Below are 18,649 nucleotides of genomic sequence, written 5' to 3' on the forward strand. Positions count from 1 at the left end.
ACTTTCTTATCTGAGCCTTAATTAGTCTGCTATCATTTTAGGCCCAACAAAGAGAACACAGGAGAAGTGAGTGAGTCTGGAGCATCTGTTGTCAAACATGGTCTTAAAGCAGAAAAAATCTTCCTGCAGGTTCACTATTTGAAGGTGAGTGCTGTAAGCTGTTTTTTATTGGAATTGATTTGCTAATATTGTAAAGACTTCTTTCTTTTAGACATCAGCTAATTCATAGCTTCTTCATTGTTCTTGCAGGGTTACTTCCTTTTGCGGTCTCTGGCAAGGGCAATAGGAGAGGCTTCATACCTTGCATCATTAAGAAAATTTGTCCATAAGTTCCACGGGCAGCTTGTCCTTTCTCAGGTACTCTGCTTCAGGTTCTTCCTACCTTCTGAAAAAAGCAAAAGAACTAAATCACTGGTTTGGGTTATGGTGTGAAAAGAGAACAGCAATTGTAACTTGGCAATATTGGTGAAACCCCTACCTTCTAGGGGGCAGTACCTCTCTTCAGGGTGATATGTAAATCTGACACTCTGCTTGTATCTGATTTGTAAACAATGGATGGAACTTTTTTTTGAAAGTATCAGCTCAACACTCTGAAAAGCCAGTATTCATAGATGATGATGTTTTCAAAGATATAGTCATTTACTGTATTGGAGTTGTCTGCTGTACTCTCTTAACTACTGAGTTTGGGTTGTGGTCAGTCAGTCTTTTCCCAGATACCTCTCTTTCCACTATAAGAGAAACACAGAGTAGGAGTGTAACTGAAAACTTCCATAGATAGTAACAGTGTGTGTACATTGCTTTCTGACTTTATTTCCTTCCTCCCTGCTTGCTGCTTCATTCAATGCTTAAAATTGCACAGTCTATTAACAGGATGGTGTCTTTCCTACCAGGTCAGTGTCCCATCACTCTATGGCCTTATACCCACCTTTATTACAGTCTCATCACAGCCTCTCTATAGGTTTCCTCATCATGGTCTGTACTCCTACCCTTTCTTTCTAAAACATTCTTCTGTCTCTCTGTTGCTGAATTAATATTTAAGCTGTTTCCTCTTTATTTCAATAGACTTTCCTGCAGTAGCTGCCCACTCTTGAGAGCAATATTTCTCCTAGAATAGGATTTCTTCCTGGACTGATGAAGGTTTGGCTTTAAAAAAAATAACACTGAATTAAAAATCAGAATCTGATCTCCCTAAGTCCAACTAGATATATTAATCACTTGAGCTACAGACTTAGCTTGTTCTCTTCCTGGCACAAATGATGTATAATTATTTCACACAAAGTAGAACAGCTTCAGAAGGAAAGACTGAGCAAACCATACCACAGAAGCAACCATTAGCTCGAGCATCCACCTGGGGTTATAAATAGAAGTTTACCTTCCCCCAGGCCTTTCTGAAGGAGTCCTCTAACCACTGGTTATAGTATTAAAGGAGGGACTATCTTGTCCTTCACTGTTTTGTTTTGAAAAGGGATGACATAATTCTGAACCTAAAGTTCTAGGAAACCTGGTCATTGGTGATAAAACCAACTTATTCCCTGGCACTGCAGTTTGTTGCTTCTTTAGTGCTGCAAACACAACCATTTGTGGGGGTATCTGGGAACTAGATCACTCAAGAGATCACGGTTAAAAACAGGCCTGGAACAAAAGGCACAATGTGACAAACAGCTGGCATAACTAGAAGATGGCAGTGCAATAGGAGTGAGGAGTAGCGGAAGAGAGAAGAAAAGGGATGTGAGTGAATTCTTGAAGCTAGTTTCTTCACTGAAGACCGTCTTTTTGGAATATGGTTTCAGGATGGTGAACATCAGAGAAGGGGCCTCAGATCTTGAGAAGATGGGGTCTAACACACTCCTGTCTTTTCCAGCCACAGTCAGTCTTTGCTCAGTGCACTGTCTGTTCTGGATCTCATCCTTAAAGACCTATCTGTCCCTGTGTATTTTACAAATAGCTCACAGACCTGTGGATTCATTTGGATGTCAAATTACCCAAAAGGCAGACATAGTAGCTCTACTGCAGCAACTCTGGAGGAATAATTAGGATATTAAGGGAATTAATGATTCCACTGCTGTAGCTGTTTCCTGTACCATGTCACCAAGACCCTGAGCAGTTATATTTGGCATACTGTGGAAAGTGCCAGTGACTGTAGCAGCCTCGACTATACTAGGGTGCCCAAAATCATGAATATGAAGCTTCACTATTACACAGCTGGAAACTTTTTGAAAAATACAGATATCCTGAAGTTGCTGAAAGCAAGAAGCAGCCCAGTGCTTTAATCTGGTTGTAAGAAAGGTGCTGATGTTTTTGCGAGGAAAAGATTAGCTTCTTAGGTCTCCTGGTTGACATGAAATCAGTTATGTCAGTAGACTGCGTATGTACTGCAACCTGTTAGAAGTCCTAGCACATTATACTATTAGTCACCGTAGCTAGATAGCATTGCAGTGGAACTGCTAATCTACTAGAGATTTCTCCTTTTGTCCTGTATGCTGCTGTGAAATGTCAATTTGCAAACTAACTCTAGTCTCACAAGCTGAAATACTACATGCTGCTTCTGAGCCCAGGAACAATCACTTTTGGTAACTGAATAAAAATATGCTCAGTATTTTTTATTTATTGAAGCAAGAATAAGAGATGCTTTTATTTAAAGTTTCTTAGGCTACTTTTTACTTGAATATGTGCAATATGTGCATGGCTATGTGCTTAGCTTAGATCAAGAATATATGCTTTCCTTCATTTGAAGATATTTGCTTTGGTGGAAATAGAGCTGTGTGGTACACAATAAAAGCTGTACAGTGTACTATGAAAGTATACTGATTGTGTACAGTAAATATTCTTACCTTGAGTGCAATGCTTTGAACTTTCCCAGATGGCTGTGCTTGAGAATCAGGTATAAATGGGTCATAAGGTCATAGTGATGCTTCATGTGCTTTTGCCTTGTTTCATTGCAGTCTAATTCCAGCTCCCCTTGAAACTGCTGGAAAGAGTCAATGTACAGAGTAGGCAACTGTGTATTAAATGCTTGGCAAGACTGAGGTTTGGTCACTATACTAAAGAAAAAAGTGCACAGGGGATAGGCTATATCTTACTGTAAATGTATTTACTTTCTCTGTAAGAAATCTTAGCTTAAAGGTTATATTTATGTAGGTATCTGCTATAGGTAGATAAGCAATCACAATAGGAATTGGAAATGCAGAAGCAATGAAGCAAAATTAGTACACAAAGTTTATTATTCAGGTTCAAGTTCTTTCTTGAACAAACATGCTGTCAATGTTTAAATGAATAAAAAATTTAAAATAAATAGAGGTACAAGTGGTAAGTTTAAATATTGTGTTGTTGTACTCTTGCCTTGTCCAAAATAATTGTAAAGGTTCTCAGCCTTAGGAATTGTGGGGAAGAGGCAAAGTAAAAACAGTGAAAATAATTGCCCATGTTCTGAATACTAGTCTTGTTTTCAGTGGTGTTTGTAGTATTTTTCCTAGATGAGAGCCGCAGGTGCGAGGAAATGACTTCAGATGTGAAACATTAATCAGTTTGCTTTTTCCTTCTTTTTGATTGCATGCTCAGTATGTTTTTAATAGTAGGTTTTGTTTATTTTAGTTGAGTTAGCAACAGAAGAGTAAAGCAAGTCTGGAATCTTTAAGAGGGATTTAAAAAAAGAAATCTTCCATTTTTCTTTCTGTGGGAGAATTCACTTAGTAACTGCTTTAAATGAACTTTTAAAACAAGGAATGGAGTGTTACTGACTATAAATAAATAGAAAGGAGCATACATTGCTGATATTCCTAACGAGTTAAAGCTGTTGTTCAGTTTGATACTGAAATAAGAACACCTTGGGAATTGAATTGTTTGCATACTTTCATTTTTGTGTAGTTCAATCTACTATAATAATAAGACAAGGTCTGTTGCATTTGCCCATTCTAATAGAGTTATAATTTGCTATAGTAAAATGACAGTTAAGGCAGCTCTTCAAAAAATTATGATTTATGCTGTGCTTGAAAACTTTAAAGGCAGATGTTGTATGCATACAAACCGTTGTGTGCATACCTACATCAACATGTTCCTGCACACCTATTTGCATAGGTATGTACCATTGTTGTCAGTTTTCTACAAGGAATTGGTACCTGCGCATACAAATCATCATTCATCTATTTGCTTGTAGAACTCTTGTAACTAGAGCTGGAAGTCTAAGCATGAGACGCACATTTACTTTGATGTACCAATCTCTAGAATCTCTTCTTTAAATAAAAGTTTATCCAAAAATTTACTTCTGCCATTTGGCTTCAGCTGTCCACACTTGCCAACCTGAGAGCTGGAGCGAAGGCCTGCCGATGTCAGCAGGGCTTGGCGCCGATTCTGGCGCATGGCTGCCCGCAGCAGCCTGGAGCACAGGGGTCTTTGTCTTCTGCGCTCCTGTGTGCTTGGAAAACAGAAAAAGATGGGGCAGTTTTGTTCAGATTGAGTCAGTTTTCTGTTCCAGTTCTTGCACAAGCAAGCAGATTCCTAATTTTTTTTGTTAGCTAAGCCCTGTGCAGCCTTCATTCAGTTTCCTGATATATACACACAATGAGACAGTCTTTAATTACTATATGATCACAGTGCCTCCTCCTGCCCCCCTTCCCACCCGGCAAAGACCTTTGCCTCGTTTATGTGAAATAGGTGTTGCTTGCATGTGAAGCAGCTGGTCAATATTTTGTTCTCTGTTCATTGTTCAGTACTTGGCACCATGTTTTATTTACTGTACAGTATGCTTTTCCTTTTGTTTAACTTTTTAAGTTTTAACAAGTATGCGGAAATAAAAAAAATTGCCTCTCTTGGTCAGTCATTTTAACCTGAGATTAACTATATCTGCAATACTTACGTATATGGCAATTGATTAATATATAGAGCAGTTAATTATATTGTACTTTTTAACAACCTATTATATTAGTATATATCTTATCCCTATTTCAGATGAAAATATCTTGAAAGCAGGAATGATGGATTATGTTTGAAGTATAACTAAGATTGGGTTAATAAAAGTGATTCATATATTATGAGGCAATATTTTTCTTCTTTGTGAGAAAACTTCCTAATTCTTTTTTCTGATGTACTTTTCTCAAAATATGATAAACTATGTGTTTTAAAGGACAGAGAAAGAACACAATGCAGTAGGGCTAGAAATGGGACTGGAGAAATCAGCAGAGAGGAATGAAGCCAGGAGGACCCCAGATGTTTTATAATCATGTCTAATACAGATTGCTGATTTAAAAAAAAAAAAAGTCAGTTAATTTGTCACATATATCTATATTGTCAGATATTAAAATATAAAAATCCAAGTAGCTTTTGGTATCTCCTGTCCCGAGTACAAAGATCTTAAAAGAAGCAGTAAGTTGTACAAGTATAATTGCCTTCTATCAGGAAAGTGTCCCGTATGTCTGAAAATGTCTTGGACCTTTCTGATAAATCCTTCCCATAGTTTCTGAACTCACTAAGTTTTGAATTTCAGTCTTCAACTGTGGAATACTTTTTTGCATTTCCACTTTTGTTATAGTAGTCTCTCACTTCTCTGCTGAGCTAAAGTTTTCCTGTTTGCTTAGCTTCCATTTAGCATCCTTCAGGCTTAAAATTACATGGTAGCTTGTTGCGCAATTTAGTTTGATAGGAAGAAAGATTAACTCTTCAGTTAAATTCTGACCAGAGCAAACAGACAAGGGAGTACTCCCAAAGCATGTGGGTTTTGTTTGTGCCTGCTGAATCACAGTTACAGCTTTTGTTTGATTTAGTGGAATATATTTTAAGTAATTACAGTCAAATGCATCTTCCATATGATTTTCTGTTGGATAATCTTAAACTGAAGTCCAAAGAACGATTGAGGGTTCTGTCTAGAACCATTGGTATAAAACAGGTATGAAATATAGTTGCTCATCTTTTTCTAATATATGTATGTGTATTCTTATATGTTTATATACATAAAATGGAAGGAATCTGTGTTTAATTCAAATTGTTAGGCAGTGGTATATTTAGTATTGGTAATGGACAATGAGAATCTGTGTATTTCCTGAAGAAATTAAAGCAATTCGGTTGAGTCTGAGACAACATAGACTCCAGGGTCTAACTGGATGCCTTCGTTTCCCTGTCTGGAATCTAGTTTGAAGCTTCCCATCAGTAAGGCAAGGAGGAATGCAAACACTTTTTCAGTAAATTAAGTGATAATCAACATACTTCCTCCAACTTATCTGTTCCAAGAATGGGCTTACCTGCTCTAAGGTGTTTTGATATGCAGGAAGTAGTAGATGTTAGGTGTAAAAGACCTAGGGCTCTGACAGAAGCCCTCTTACAAGTATAGATGGGGTAAGTTAGGACTTGCTTCCCTTAGTTATTCACCCTCTACCTAAGAGGACAAATATACTGGCCTTAGCTGGAGCAGTTCAATCTTGTGTGTTAACTTAGACTTATGATGAAAGTTGCTTTGTGCAAAACCACTGGGTTCTGAATTTGGGCAGCTCAGACAGAGATACAGGACAGTAACCTCAGTCAGAGAAATGTGGGGGGAAAAAGACATCCAGGGGCTGCTATCACCTTAAAACTCCACAGGAAAGCTTACAAGATGATGCTTGTCAGATCCTTTAGTGTGCTATGTTTTCCTGGTTGCCATGAATGTTGGTCATTTTGCTGTAGGGAATTGCCAGTAATCTGAGTGCAGTTCATTGGCAAGGGATAAAGGGGCAAAAAAATTCATCTTTTAGATGGAGCTAGTCAGTGGCTCTGTAGCCCAGGGCTTATGATGTTGTCCTGTCTGGCTACAGATTGCTGCCTGATAATAGAGCATAAAGCTGGGGATCTAAAAATGCTCACTCTGATAGGAAGTTGTAGTCTTTGGAGGGAGATTCTGGGCTTGCTACCAAAACCTCATAAGAAAGATTTCAACATGTTGCTGATTTTGTTAAATAAAAGGCAGGAAGATGAATAGGGTGGGAATTCAAAATAATCATGATCCTAGGAAGGATGCTTATTTGTATTATACATACTTTTCTCCCTAAAAGGGATGAAGTAACATTTACCATTTAGTTAAGTCATTTACAAATTCCCTAATTGTTGGGTAGTTTAACTTTCAGTCTGTAATTTCCGTAAGAAATTGGATGTAAATGCATTTGGAGTTCATTTGTTGCCAAATGAATGTCCTTTTAGATATATTGCTTCTAGTCATGAAATCTCCATTTCTTCTATGTACCCTCCATTCATATTGCAGTTAGAGAATTTAAATGAAATTATATATTGGTCATAGAGTACTTAAAATATGTTGGTTTCAGTTTTCCCACAAACAAGAGGCTATTATCTGTCCTTTAATATTCTGTGTTCCCTATTTAATATCAATGTGTGAAGAGAGAGAGGTATCTGTCTGATTCCCCACAACAGTTTAAGAATAGAAACATCCTAGTGGTTGTTAGAATACAAGAACTGGCATTATCATATAGCATCTTCAGTGATGGAGTAAAAGATCTTCTTAACCCAGATTTGCCTACTTCCTGCTTCAAGTAGCTTCCATTCCCAGTTCCTCAAGGCTACTTCTCTCAACCTACTCCTCAGTCATTAGGACCCTGTTCTTCTTTGACTCAGACATGCCACATTCATTAGCAGTGCAAAGAAACTTTCTCCTTGATCTCAATTCACAGTCTGTTTCCAGATTTGATCTGGTCAGCAGCAGCCCAGAGTTGCAGTTGTGAGGAAAATTGTTGGCTTCAGTCTGGAACATGGTGAGAGCAGACATGAGTCTTCAGGGAATTTAGTTATGACAGTCTCGCAAATCCTTAATGAACATGTGCAAACTCATTTTTCAAAGACTTTTTCAGTTTGGCCAAATGTGAATAAAATTCCACAAACTGCAGAATAACAGTTTCTGTGTATAGGAAATGTGGTTTTCTAGCCTCTGGGTTTCCAGCCCAGAAAAAACAACAGAAGTAAGTAGGGAAGGTGAGGTTATTTAACAATATAAGCAGAACTTGATTCGTTAATAATGCAGCACTGTGGTGACTTATATTAACTTATTTTTTCTTTCTAGTTTCATTAAACTAATTGTAACAGAGGCAAAAAAACCAAGATATTTTGTTTTATGATCTGATTCAGCATTTATTTGCCCTGGCCATATCACAAGCCTTGTTTCAAAATGTAAGGTGACTAAACCTCTTAAAGAAAATGCCATCAAAATTTATAAACAGCGCATTATCCCCTAACTTTGCTCTTGGGCACTTCTGAACCATTTTATCTGGGAAGGAAGAAAAAAATAGCCTGAGGATAAAATTTCAGTCCAGATGGTTAAAGTTTGGCAAAGTTATACGCAACTGTAAACTCAGACCCGTAATGGGATGTGTCAGGCAGACTTGATAATAGGCAAATGTTAAAAGACATGCCAATATGAGGTAAGTGATAATTTGTTACTCTATTCAGTTTTGGAGCATTGAAATAGAAGCAGTTAAAATAAGACCAAAAAAAAATTAATCCTAATCTTAAGAAAGCGTGTAGAATGATTGTTAGTGCTTTATTCTTAATAGTTATTTGGAAAAATGAAGACAACCTTATCCATGAAGCAGATGTTTAATTTCACAGTATAATATACAGAATGTAAAAACACCTCTAATATCAGAGATGTCTTCAAGTGGACCATAGGATAGATCATAAAATATTGATGCAATCTGATCAGGGATTCTGGCTGGATTAATGTATATAAAATTTTATGTAAAATAGTGTCAAGGATAAACACTTCAGTATTGCTTTTCAGATGCCCCATTCTTGAAATAACTCTAATGATGATCCCTTTTCCATTTTTTTCATATTCTTTATTTCCATGGAATTTTAGTCTATGCCTCCAGCACAGCTTCCACAAGTGGAAGGAGTCAGTAATTCTCTGCTGACATACAGAATAACAGTACAGAACTGCAAGTAATAGTATGAACTAAGGGCATTTTGCAGTGCATTGTCATGTCAGAAATGCACTGTAGTTGGGCAGAGCCATCCCTGCGTAGCTAGCATAGTTAAGGATAGCAATCTTGCCACAGCAGCACTAAATTCAGCACTGTGTAATTCACCTTTCTTCATAAGCAGATTTTGCAGCCAGTGCGACCTAGCCTGTACCTGGGTTATAATCTAAAGGAGAAAGATTTACAGTGTTACCAACAGTTTCAGTTTGAGGAATCGGTTCTGATTGCAACTACTTGCAATCAGAAATCAGCCTGCATTCATACACTGCAGTGAGGAACATCATTCAGCTATGAAACTTGTCTCCACAAAGATTTAATATTAGTAAAGTTGATATATTGCTTTATAAAATAGCATATAAATGGAGAGTTCATATTAATAATTCCTCTTTCTATGCGGTTGTTGAGTGGAACAAAGCAGGTAGTGCGTCATGTCAAAGTGATTGGCATTAGAATTAGATCATGTACAGCATGGAGTGCCTTTGTGTGATGTCAGGTGTAACTTATAAAGTGGACATATCATACTGTTGCAAGTGAGGATGATGGTAATACTGTTCCACTGGCCTAGCACTTTCCTTCTAAATCCAGGAAAAAAATTCTAGCTACTTTTTCCTTGAAGAGTTTTATTCCATGGTTGGTGTGGTTGGCAGCAACAGCATGAATTTTGTCAGGGAATGAGTAGATGTGGTCCTTAGATCAGGTATGCGCCAAAAGGAAAAAAGGATGTGGTCATGCAATTAAAGACAGTGTGATAACAGAAGCATATTGGAGAGAACATAACGGACAGCCTTAATTCTGGCATTTCTTAGCTTTTGCATATGTGAATCTGCAGCCTTTAACAGTGCTCTTTTAATGTAGTTTGTGTGTGTGTATTATAGATTAAATAAAAATGGGAACGTAGGATTGTGTTAAAATAGCAGACTTTTCAAGCCCATTTTCTTTCAATATTGACACTTTTTGCTTGAGTGGGTTGGAAAACTGACAAACATAATGCATGTTGTATAAATAATTGAGCAGCGTAACACCACAGCGGATATATAAACTTCTTTCTTACCATTCTGCAGTCTACAGTGCTTAAAAATCCAGTGCTGGTTCTGTAGACACAGAGATATCGCTTGATAAACATACTAACTATGGTGCTTTGTTCATTTTCCAGGATTTTCTTTACATGCTGTTGGAAGACATCCCTGAACAAAAAGAGTAAGTGAGAAGCAGGCTAGAAAGCTAAAGAGGAAAGTAGAAATCACATCTAAATATCCATTGTGCTATCCAGAAATAGTAGCTAAGGTTCTCATTTAGTATGGTTCTGAGTATTGTTTTTTAATGCATGCGTATGCGTGTATCTGTGTATGTTTCACTCTTTCTCTGAATTCTCCTAGACAAAACACACATGTGAGACTGGCTGTGATGTTGCTATCCCATGGTCCCTGCCAGCACTGCTTTTAACTCGCATGTTAATAGGGCAGCAGTGAGGTCCTGTGTTTGCTATGCGATCTGAAGTGCCAGGTCCAGCTGCTCAGCTTCATCTCTGATCCTCCCGCCAGCTGCTGCTGGCACATGGCACCCCGGAGCTGGGAGGCCAGACTGCTGCCCTGCATCTGGGAAAGCACAGAAGATGCTTTCTTGCAAGCGGGAGCCCCTTACCGGCCCCTGCCTGTCGCACAGTTTGTCAGATGGGGGAAAGATGGAAATCTCTAATGGAAATTGAGTGTTAAGTGCCTCACATGCTCTTCAAAATCCTCCTGTGTGTGACCAGCTGAAATGACGCAGCTAGTCTGGAACAGAGTTTTGAATTCACCCCTGCTTATTTCTTGACTTGCTCTGGGCTACTACAGACTACAAATACAGGTTCTCTTGGTAGTGGAGCTTGGCAGATAATAATTTCTTCAAATAGTTCATTCACTTGAAAATGCAGTTTGGGGGAGCAGGATTCCAGAGCTCTTCATTAATTTGGTTGAATAGCTTTTGCTGAAGAAAAGGGAAGAGGAAATTCATAAAAGTCAAATGTACTGAGTTTTTTAGTGAAATGCTTTTATTGTTCATTTCAAAGTACTTTCATCTGATTTTTCCTTTCACAGTTGTGTTTCTATTTAGAAGCATTAAAATGCCATAGAGAGGGAAAAAGATTATAAAAAACTATGAATATTTTCTTTTCTTGAGAAAACTTCTTTCATTTTCAGTTGTTTCAGGAAAAAAATAGTCCTTTCAAACAGCAAATAAGAAAATCATTTACTTGCAGCAGTTCCCCTGTGAAGATGGAAGAGGTAATGTTCTTTTTTTCCTCACCATATTTGCATAACCTGTGACTACCAGCGTTAGTTGAGTGAAGGAAATAAAGGACATATTCTCTGCCAAATGTGCTTCACATGCGCATGTGCGTGCACACACACACACACACACACACACACACAATAATACAAATAGCAAAGTCTATGTCATCTTGACAGTTTAAGAGATTTCTGCATATGTTGGAGTAACTGAATTCATGCCTCCCACCAAAATGTGTGCATAGGGAAATACACTGTAAAAATGGGCAATTTGTAGTTGTGGACTTTTTAGAGTCTGAGTAATTGTTTCACTCTTCTTATACTCTACAGTGATAGAATTTGTAGCCCTGGTTTAGTAATCCAGATGTAGTGAGCAAAACAGTAACAATATCTCCCAGGGCAGAAACAAGAGAGAATAGATATTTTAAATATACTACTATTCTGTATCTTCAAGGTACAGATTTTCTTTAGAATGATGTCCTGTAAAACTTGTGGCAGGGGAAGGGTAGCAGGGAAGCTAGTTACCATTGAGATAACATGTTTTGTGGTATCATGAGTTTAGTTTGGGTGGTGTTACTTTTTTTCAGCGATGTATCTTGGGGTGCCATTTTGTTTACGTTATGTGATATGGGTTTCCAGTCCAAAAATAATCAGAAAAAAGAAATGGAATATATGGGGAAGTGAGTTATTTATTGGCATGAATGTATGTAGATTTATTAATAAAATCTCCATTTTCCTTCCTTTTTTCATTTTTTTCTCCAAAGCCTAAACCTAGTACACAGCCTTATTTGAATAAGGCATCTGGTTTTCAGCCTAGGTACATATTTAAATATTTAAACCTTTAGTGAGACCACTGCAAAGGAAGTATGGCTCCATTTGATTTTCATCACCCTCAAATGCATGGACAAAATTTCAGATCTATGGTAATTTATATTACAGCCAGACATATAGCATATCTGAACTTATCTACTGCCAAAATTACCTTGGATGAGGATATCAACAGGAATGTCAAGAGCAGTAGAACATCTGGACATACAGGAGGCCTTTATTTCTTATCTGCCACAAAGATGCTTTTCCACTCTTCAGTGCACTCTGTTATTATACACATGTTAAAATTAAGAAAAGCTCATTACTTGAAAAATATTAAGTAATCCAACATCCTAATATTTATAATAGAGACTGGCCTGAATAATAATAAAAAAAAACAGTCGTATGGAATCAAACCAAATTCTGCTCTCATCTGTGGCAACAGAGGCAAGCTAGTGTAGCTAAAGAGTAGAAATTGGCTTATGGGAGGCTTTTGCAATGAGAACAGGATTAACAATGGCAGAAAGCAATCATACAACAGTGTGGAAATCATCTCTAATCATTACCTTGGAGTAATGCTACATGAATTTTCTGCTATTGGATACAGCAGGCTATATCTAAAAGATTTTCATTCTTCCAGAGCTTAAGGCCTTTAGTTTTTAGTTACTGGAGTTTTTTTTTTTTAAGACATTCCCAGCGATGAGCAGTTCAAAGATACAGTGTAACCTCTTAAGTAGCAGTCATTGATTTTTGCTGGCTTTTGTACCCAGAGGAGGAAGATTATATGCCTAGTTTATGGGGCTTCTTCACTTCCTGCTCCGACTCAATGTCGATGGCAACTTAGCTAGAGGAATCCATTCTCTGAGACAGGATCCTTCTGTTTCTGGACTGTGGCTGAATAACAGCATGGAACAGGCCTAGCACCACCTTTTTGTCCTTTAGAATCTCCTAACTTGCCCTTAAGACAGATTTCATCTGTTTATGAAAGGCTAATGGCAAGACAAACAAATATCTACCTAGTTAGTCACGCTCCTCTGTTTTTAAAGCCTTTCTGCTATAAAATGCACTGGCTATACCCCTGCATTATCCTGGCCATTCTGTAAGAAATCTACACTATTTCCCACCTGCAACTGAGGCATCTTATTTCCTGGTCTATAATTTGAAAATTGATTACAGTTTATCTACAACTAAACCAAACAACAACAAAAAAAACCTTCTTTTCTGCCTGTATATCATGGTGCACTAAATTTGATCAAAACTCCCAGTGGTTCTGTTCCCCCCAAGGCTTACAGTCCTTGCTGTAAATTGATCCTCTCCACATCTGCCCACCATGTGAGCCATGCAAAGACTCAGTGTTTTTAAGGCCCTGCAACAGACTGTGAGTTTCACCACCCTCAGATAAATCAGAGTTGCAGCTGCTTGTGCTCTTTATGACTGCAAATCTTTTTGAGCAGCTCAGTTCTGCTCTTTGGGTTTTTCTGCTAGTATTTTTTATTTAACTTGATTCAATAGAATAAATAAGAAGACTAATAAAGCTATGGTTTTAATAATATACGATAGACAAAGCAAGGCTTGAGTTACAGCTCTGATATTTGTAACGTAAATAACTCAGGCTTACTAACCGCATTCCTTGGATGTCTTTAAAATTGCTAATTAAGTACTAAATAATGTTAAAATAATGCTGTAATTTCAAACTACTCAGCTACACAGGTATAATCTGTCTCCTCCTTTCATACTTCCTTTCTTAGTTACTCACATGGAAGGCTACTTGTCACAAAGGTAATGATTTTCATAGAGACAAATAGCTGGTAGGCATCCAGCTCCCAAAGTAAATCATTGTGAAAGATTTTTTTCCAGTGTTTTTGATCCCTCCATTTTTTTTCTTGTAAACCAAAATATATATGCTGGATAAAATTAAAAAAGACAGACATCTATGCTGGATTAATAAAAAATAAATAAAGAAATAAAAAAATAAAGCAGGGGCCCAGGAGAAATCTGGAGGAAGCTATGGGCAGTTGATAGAATGACTAATCTCTCATGAGTCTTGGATTTGGTCCTAACTACACCTTATTATTTAGCTGGGATGGTGCACTTTGAAAATGATCAATGTCAATTAATATATATACCAGATGAAGAAAATATGGTCAATGAAGTATTTTCAATTGGATATGGCAGACGCACATAAAGTTTCTAGAACACCTTGCAATGAAAGCCTGCTATATAGAGATCTTTATAAAACTAACTTTGAAATTATCATTAGCATTAGTATGGTACAGAACTTGCTTTCAGAGGCCTTGAATGTGGCCGTGCACAGTATGGATGCATGTTAGGAGATCATTCTTAGATTGGCCACCTTATAGTCTAAACAAATAGACAAGGAAGGAGATAATGGATGTACTAGCATTCTCATTTTACAGCAGGGGAACTGCGGTACAAAGCAGTTAAAAAAACTTGCCCAGTCTTGCAAGAATTCTGTTATAGTGCTAATCAATTGAACCCAGATTACCATGGCCCCATACAGTACCTTAACCAAAAAGCCAGTCAGGAAATCAAACACACAAGATTTAAGTCCTTATGGGTGCTAAAATGCAACATAAGCAGGTGGTAAATGCCCTTTCTGAATATGGATGCTTTACTGAACTGCAGCCTCTACAAATATCAGGCTCTGTGTCCTTTCTCTAGGACATTTGTTTTGCAACATCAGTCTGTTGTGATCTATCTTTTGGGCTTGATCCAAAGCCCAACAAGTCAGTGGAAACCTTAAAGGACTTCACATTTCTTCAGTGTAGACCCTGAGTCATGTTCAAATTAGATCTCTGCAAAAGTCTGCACATTAGTAATATGTTTGGGAGAAAAAATAGTGAATGCCAGGAGTAGGTTAAAAAGAGTTGCTTTTTTGATGGGTGCTAAGAAGAATATCCCAAGTTTTTTTTTAAAAAAAGTGTGAAAGCGAGAGAAAGTACAAACAAAGCAGACTATGTAGTCATATGACAAGGGTTTAGCTGAAGCTGAGGGCGTTGTAGGCAGAGATGGCAGCCTTGTAGTCTTTGCCCTTGAGAAAAGCATCAAAGTTTCAGGAGAGGCTGAGCCACTTAAGGTGGTGTTTCTGCCGGGATTAGTGTGCTGTCAGAGCAGTGCAACTCCCGTTAGTATTGTAAACTCATTTCAAAGGCAGTGTTTTGAAATGAGCTTGTGTTGGCTCTAAAAGCCACAGAAGGTAGGTTAACCAAAGGTACTACATAGCAAGTGTAGTTTTATTATTTTGCATAGCTTTTTCTGAGAAAACCTTGCCCTTTAAATTTAGCTTAGGTTCTGAAATAATCATGGAAAAACTGGCATTGTGAAGCTGTGTTTCTCATCCCCAGGTAAAAACAAATTAAATACATAAGGGTATTTTCCGTAGAAGCTAGCTCTGGTTCAGGTTTTGATTCAGGCAATAACAAATTAAAAAATGGTTATTGTGATGTTGTGGTTTGAGACAGATAAGCAGATCAGGAGGTACCCAGTCTACCTTGGGCTATATAAAATTTGGTAGACTAATTTAAGCTAGTCCTGTATATGCCCTCTGTAATAACAGGACAGAAATAAAACCTCAAGAAAAAATGTCATGTTATCCCAATGTAAGTGAGTTGATTGGCTTTTAGCAGATGCTTTTCTTTCTCTCCATTATCTGTGGAAGGGACTCAGCTAACGAACTTAGACTAGACACCAATTTGTAGAAGACCGTAGTAAGGTAAAGGTAATTATACTGAAGGACCCTGCACTCAAATACTCTAAATTTAACAAACTTGCACAAATAACAAAGTACTACTAAAAGCTAACCAATTCTGGATGTAAGTAATTCACTTGAATGTAGAACAATACTCTGTTATAAGCATGTTGTCAATGTTTGGTTATCTGTAGAAAATGAATTTCCATAGTGATCAGACATGCAGAATGGTAATTTCCTGAAAATTCAGAATCCTGGCTGTGAAGAAATGCTTCTGCTCACTGCTGTGGTTATTTGAACCATATGATTTGAGGGTTTTTTTTTTCCTGTGACAGTCTAGTCTGTCTAATGTTAAGGAGATACTTTGACATACAGATTTAGTGAATGGGAAGATTCATTTGTCTCTATGGGAATTGTTCTCTCTCCTGGGACTCTTTAAGCCACCTCAGCCTGGCTGATGTGTCATCTCTTACTTGTGAAGACACTCTTGAAGAAAAGTTTGGGCCTAAGTTGCATGAACTATCAAAATATTTTAACATTAATGAATACACTAGTGCTGCTTCCACATAGTGTCCTTGGCCTGCACAATTATATATGACTGATCAAAAACTGAATAAAATTACTAAAAGAATAGGGAATGAAAGTATGAATAAATGGCTTTTTTGTCACTGTATCTGATTTTTTTTTTTTTTTAATCTGTAGGCTTCTTATGGTTTTCAGTATGACGCTGTATCCTGTGTGTACAAGCCTATCTTAGTAACTGAATGACGTAGGGTAGCATTTGCAAGGAAAGACTTTCTTATGGCTGAGGCACGTGACGACTGATTTCTGGCATTGTGCCAAAATTCCTGTGTATTTTGGACAAGTTTATTAAGACCAGATTGCATACTTTTTGCAGATACCATTCAACAGTTACTCAATGAGTAGCCAACTGACTTTCTATTTTGATCAGATTCTCCCACCCCTAATTCACAGTGGCAGAATTTTATTCTGTTGGGTAGACCCACACATTTTAATGAGATTTCTTTCAGAATACCGGTAAGTGCAAGTAGGGATGACAGATCTCACAATACAAGGGTGCATTATGTTTGTTTTCTATGCTAAAAAAGGGAGTAGAGGACGCAACTGTTAATTCTGCCTCACAGGTTCTGGTGTCATACTTGGAAGATATTGAGGGTGAATTTTTTCATCTTGAATTCAACAAGGATAAGAACATCTAACCCAGGATATAACCTATGTCTGGAAAGATGCTGCTGTTACACATACCAAGATCAGTAATTTAAATCTCTGGCATTCTAAAAAAAACCAGACAAATTTAACAGATTAATACATATGATCATGTACATCACATACAGAAAATTTGACTCTGTGACTATGTTCTGGGGTCACCCACTAACACATTGCTTGACTGCTTTTGAGTCTCTGAGCCTTAGTTTTCCCATTTGCATGTCTGGTATAACAATGATTGATCTGTCTCCCATGGGCACAGTGAAAATTAGTATTTATAGGTGTTTTAAAATCATTCAGTAAAAATGACGGATGGATTCGTTACAAATCCTTCTTAGTAACCAATACAATCCAGAAATAAATCTCCTTTAGAGTCAGAATTTTGAGCACATCTTTGTCAGGGTTTATAAAAAGAATTTCTGTGTCATGTAATTCAAAAAGAAAAATCCAATTAAAATTGTGTTGAGTTGCTTGCTTCCCACTCTGGAATTTCAAAATGACTGCTCTTTTCACAAATACTTTTTTGGTCATATGTCAACACTGCACACATGAAGTTAGCTGCAAGTACTAGAGTCTCACCAAGGCATTGCCATACACATGACATAAATATTCTGAGAAGCAGAATAGATTACATTCATTTGGGGCCTACTCAAGTATTGTTTTTCAGTATTGAGAGTGTGATAAAAAAAATGAAGATAAAAGAATAAAGGGATTTTTTTTCTGGGAAACTGGGTCCCATGTAAGTTGAGAAGTCTCTTCAACATCAGTCAAAGTTGAAGCAAATTCAAAAAAAGTTGCTTACAAAAGAAAAAGGGAAATACAATTTCTGAATTTGCAAATACCTATGCATATGCTTATTTCAGTCCCATTCAGCTTGATCATGACAAACTATTTCCTTTCATAGCAGCTGGGGCTCCAGAGAGTTCTCTGAGATCACTATAAGTGTTATCAGGAAAGAAAGTGCAAAAAGCTGAAACTGAAATATATTAGATATTTGGTAACCTTGAGGATTAAAATCCAGCAGTGCCTTTTAAAATGCATAAATCTAAAGAAGTTCATTTTTCATTTCACTTTCTTCAGTATTTTGTCTTTACATTTGCACTGGTTCCTTAATAAAATACTGGTTTTGAATGTCTCCAGCTAAATTTACTTCCTCTGTTAATTTTTTTCCCTAAGGGAAACAAAAGTCCACTCAAAAAGTAGTAGTGCACCTGCTCATACTTTACATGTGTTTCATAAATGCACTTTAGCATCTTGCACTCTGTCAACCCTTATAAGCACTAAATTTATCATTTGAGTTTTAAACACAAAATCTAATCTGTATTTAATTTGCTTGTGTCACCTCTGATGGTATTATTCTTTAAAAAAATCAAGAATGTAGTACCTCTGCATTACAAACTAATACTTGAATTCAGGGTTTTGCTCAGCTTCTACAGGGTTAATTTTCATGTGAAAAATTTGTTTTGTTTGTGTGTCCTCTAAAACCCATTTTAATTTTTTTTAAAGGTCTGGGTTAACTGTTGAAAGTATCTTCCAGAATTGGCTTGACACTTCTGGAATGCCAAAGGTAAATGCAAAATATCTGTTCTCGGTTCTTTCTGGAGACTTGCATTTCACATTACATTACACATTATTTAATCATTACCTTAAGTTATAACACATATGGGTTTAGATGAATTAATTTGGATGATGAC

General features: G+C 37.2%; 1 protein-coding gene across 17 annotated transcripts in view; it reads left to right on the plus strand.

The window, feature by feature from the left end:
• The window catches only part of AOPEP (aminopeptidase O (putative)), a 214,416-nt gene that overhangs the window by 91,894 nt on the left and 103,873 nt on the right, over positions 1-18,649 (plus strand). For all 17 annotated transcript variants that reach the window (XR_010887035.1, XR_010887037.1, XR_010887036.1 and 14 more), the window contains 4 exons: positions 42-144; positions 250-357; positions 10,102-10,145; positions 18,462-18,522. Coding sequence is in view for 8 of the 17 variants with exons in the window: in XM_067316700.1 (XP_067172801.1) it covers positions 42-144; positions 250-357; positions 10,102-10,145; positions 18,462-18,522 (316 nt within the window). In the remaining 9 variants the exon portion in view is untranslated. The remainder of the gene's footprint in view (positions 1-41; positions 145-249; positions 358-10,101; positions 10,146-18,461; positions 18,523-18,649) is intronic.

Source organism: Apteryx mantelli, chromosome Z, assembly GCF_036417845.1.
Source record: "Apteryx mantelli isolate bAptMan1 chromosome Z, bAptMan1.hap1, whole genome shotgun sequence".
Lineage (NCBI taxonomy): Eukaryota > Metazoa > Chordata > Aves > Apterygiformes > Apterygidae > Apteryx > Apteryx mantelli.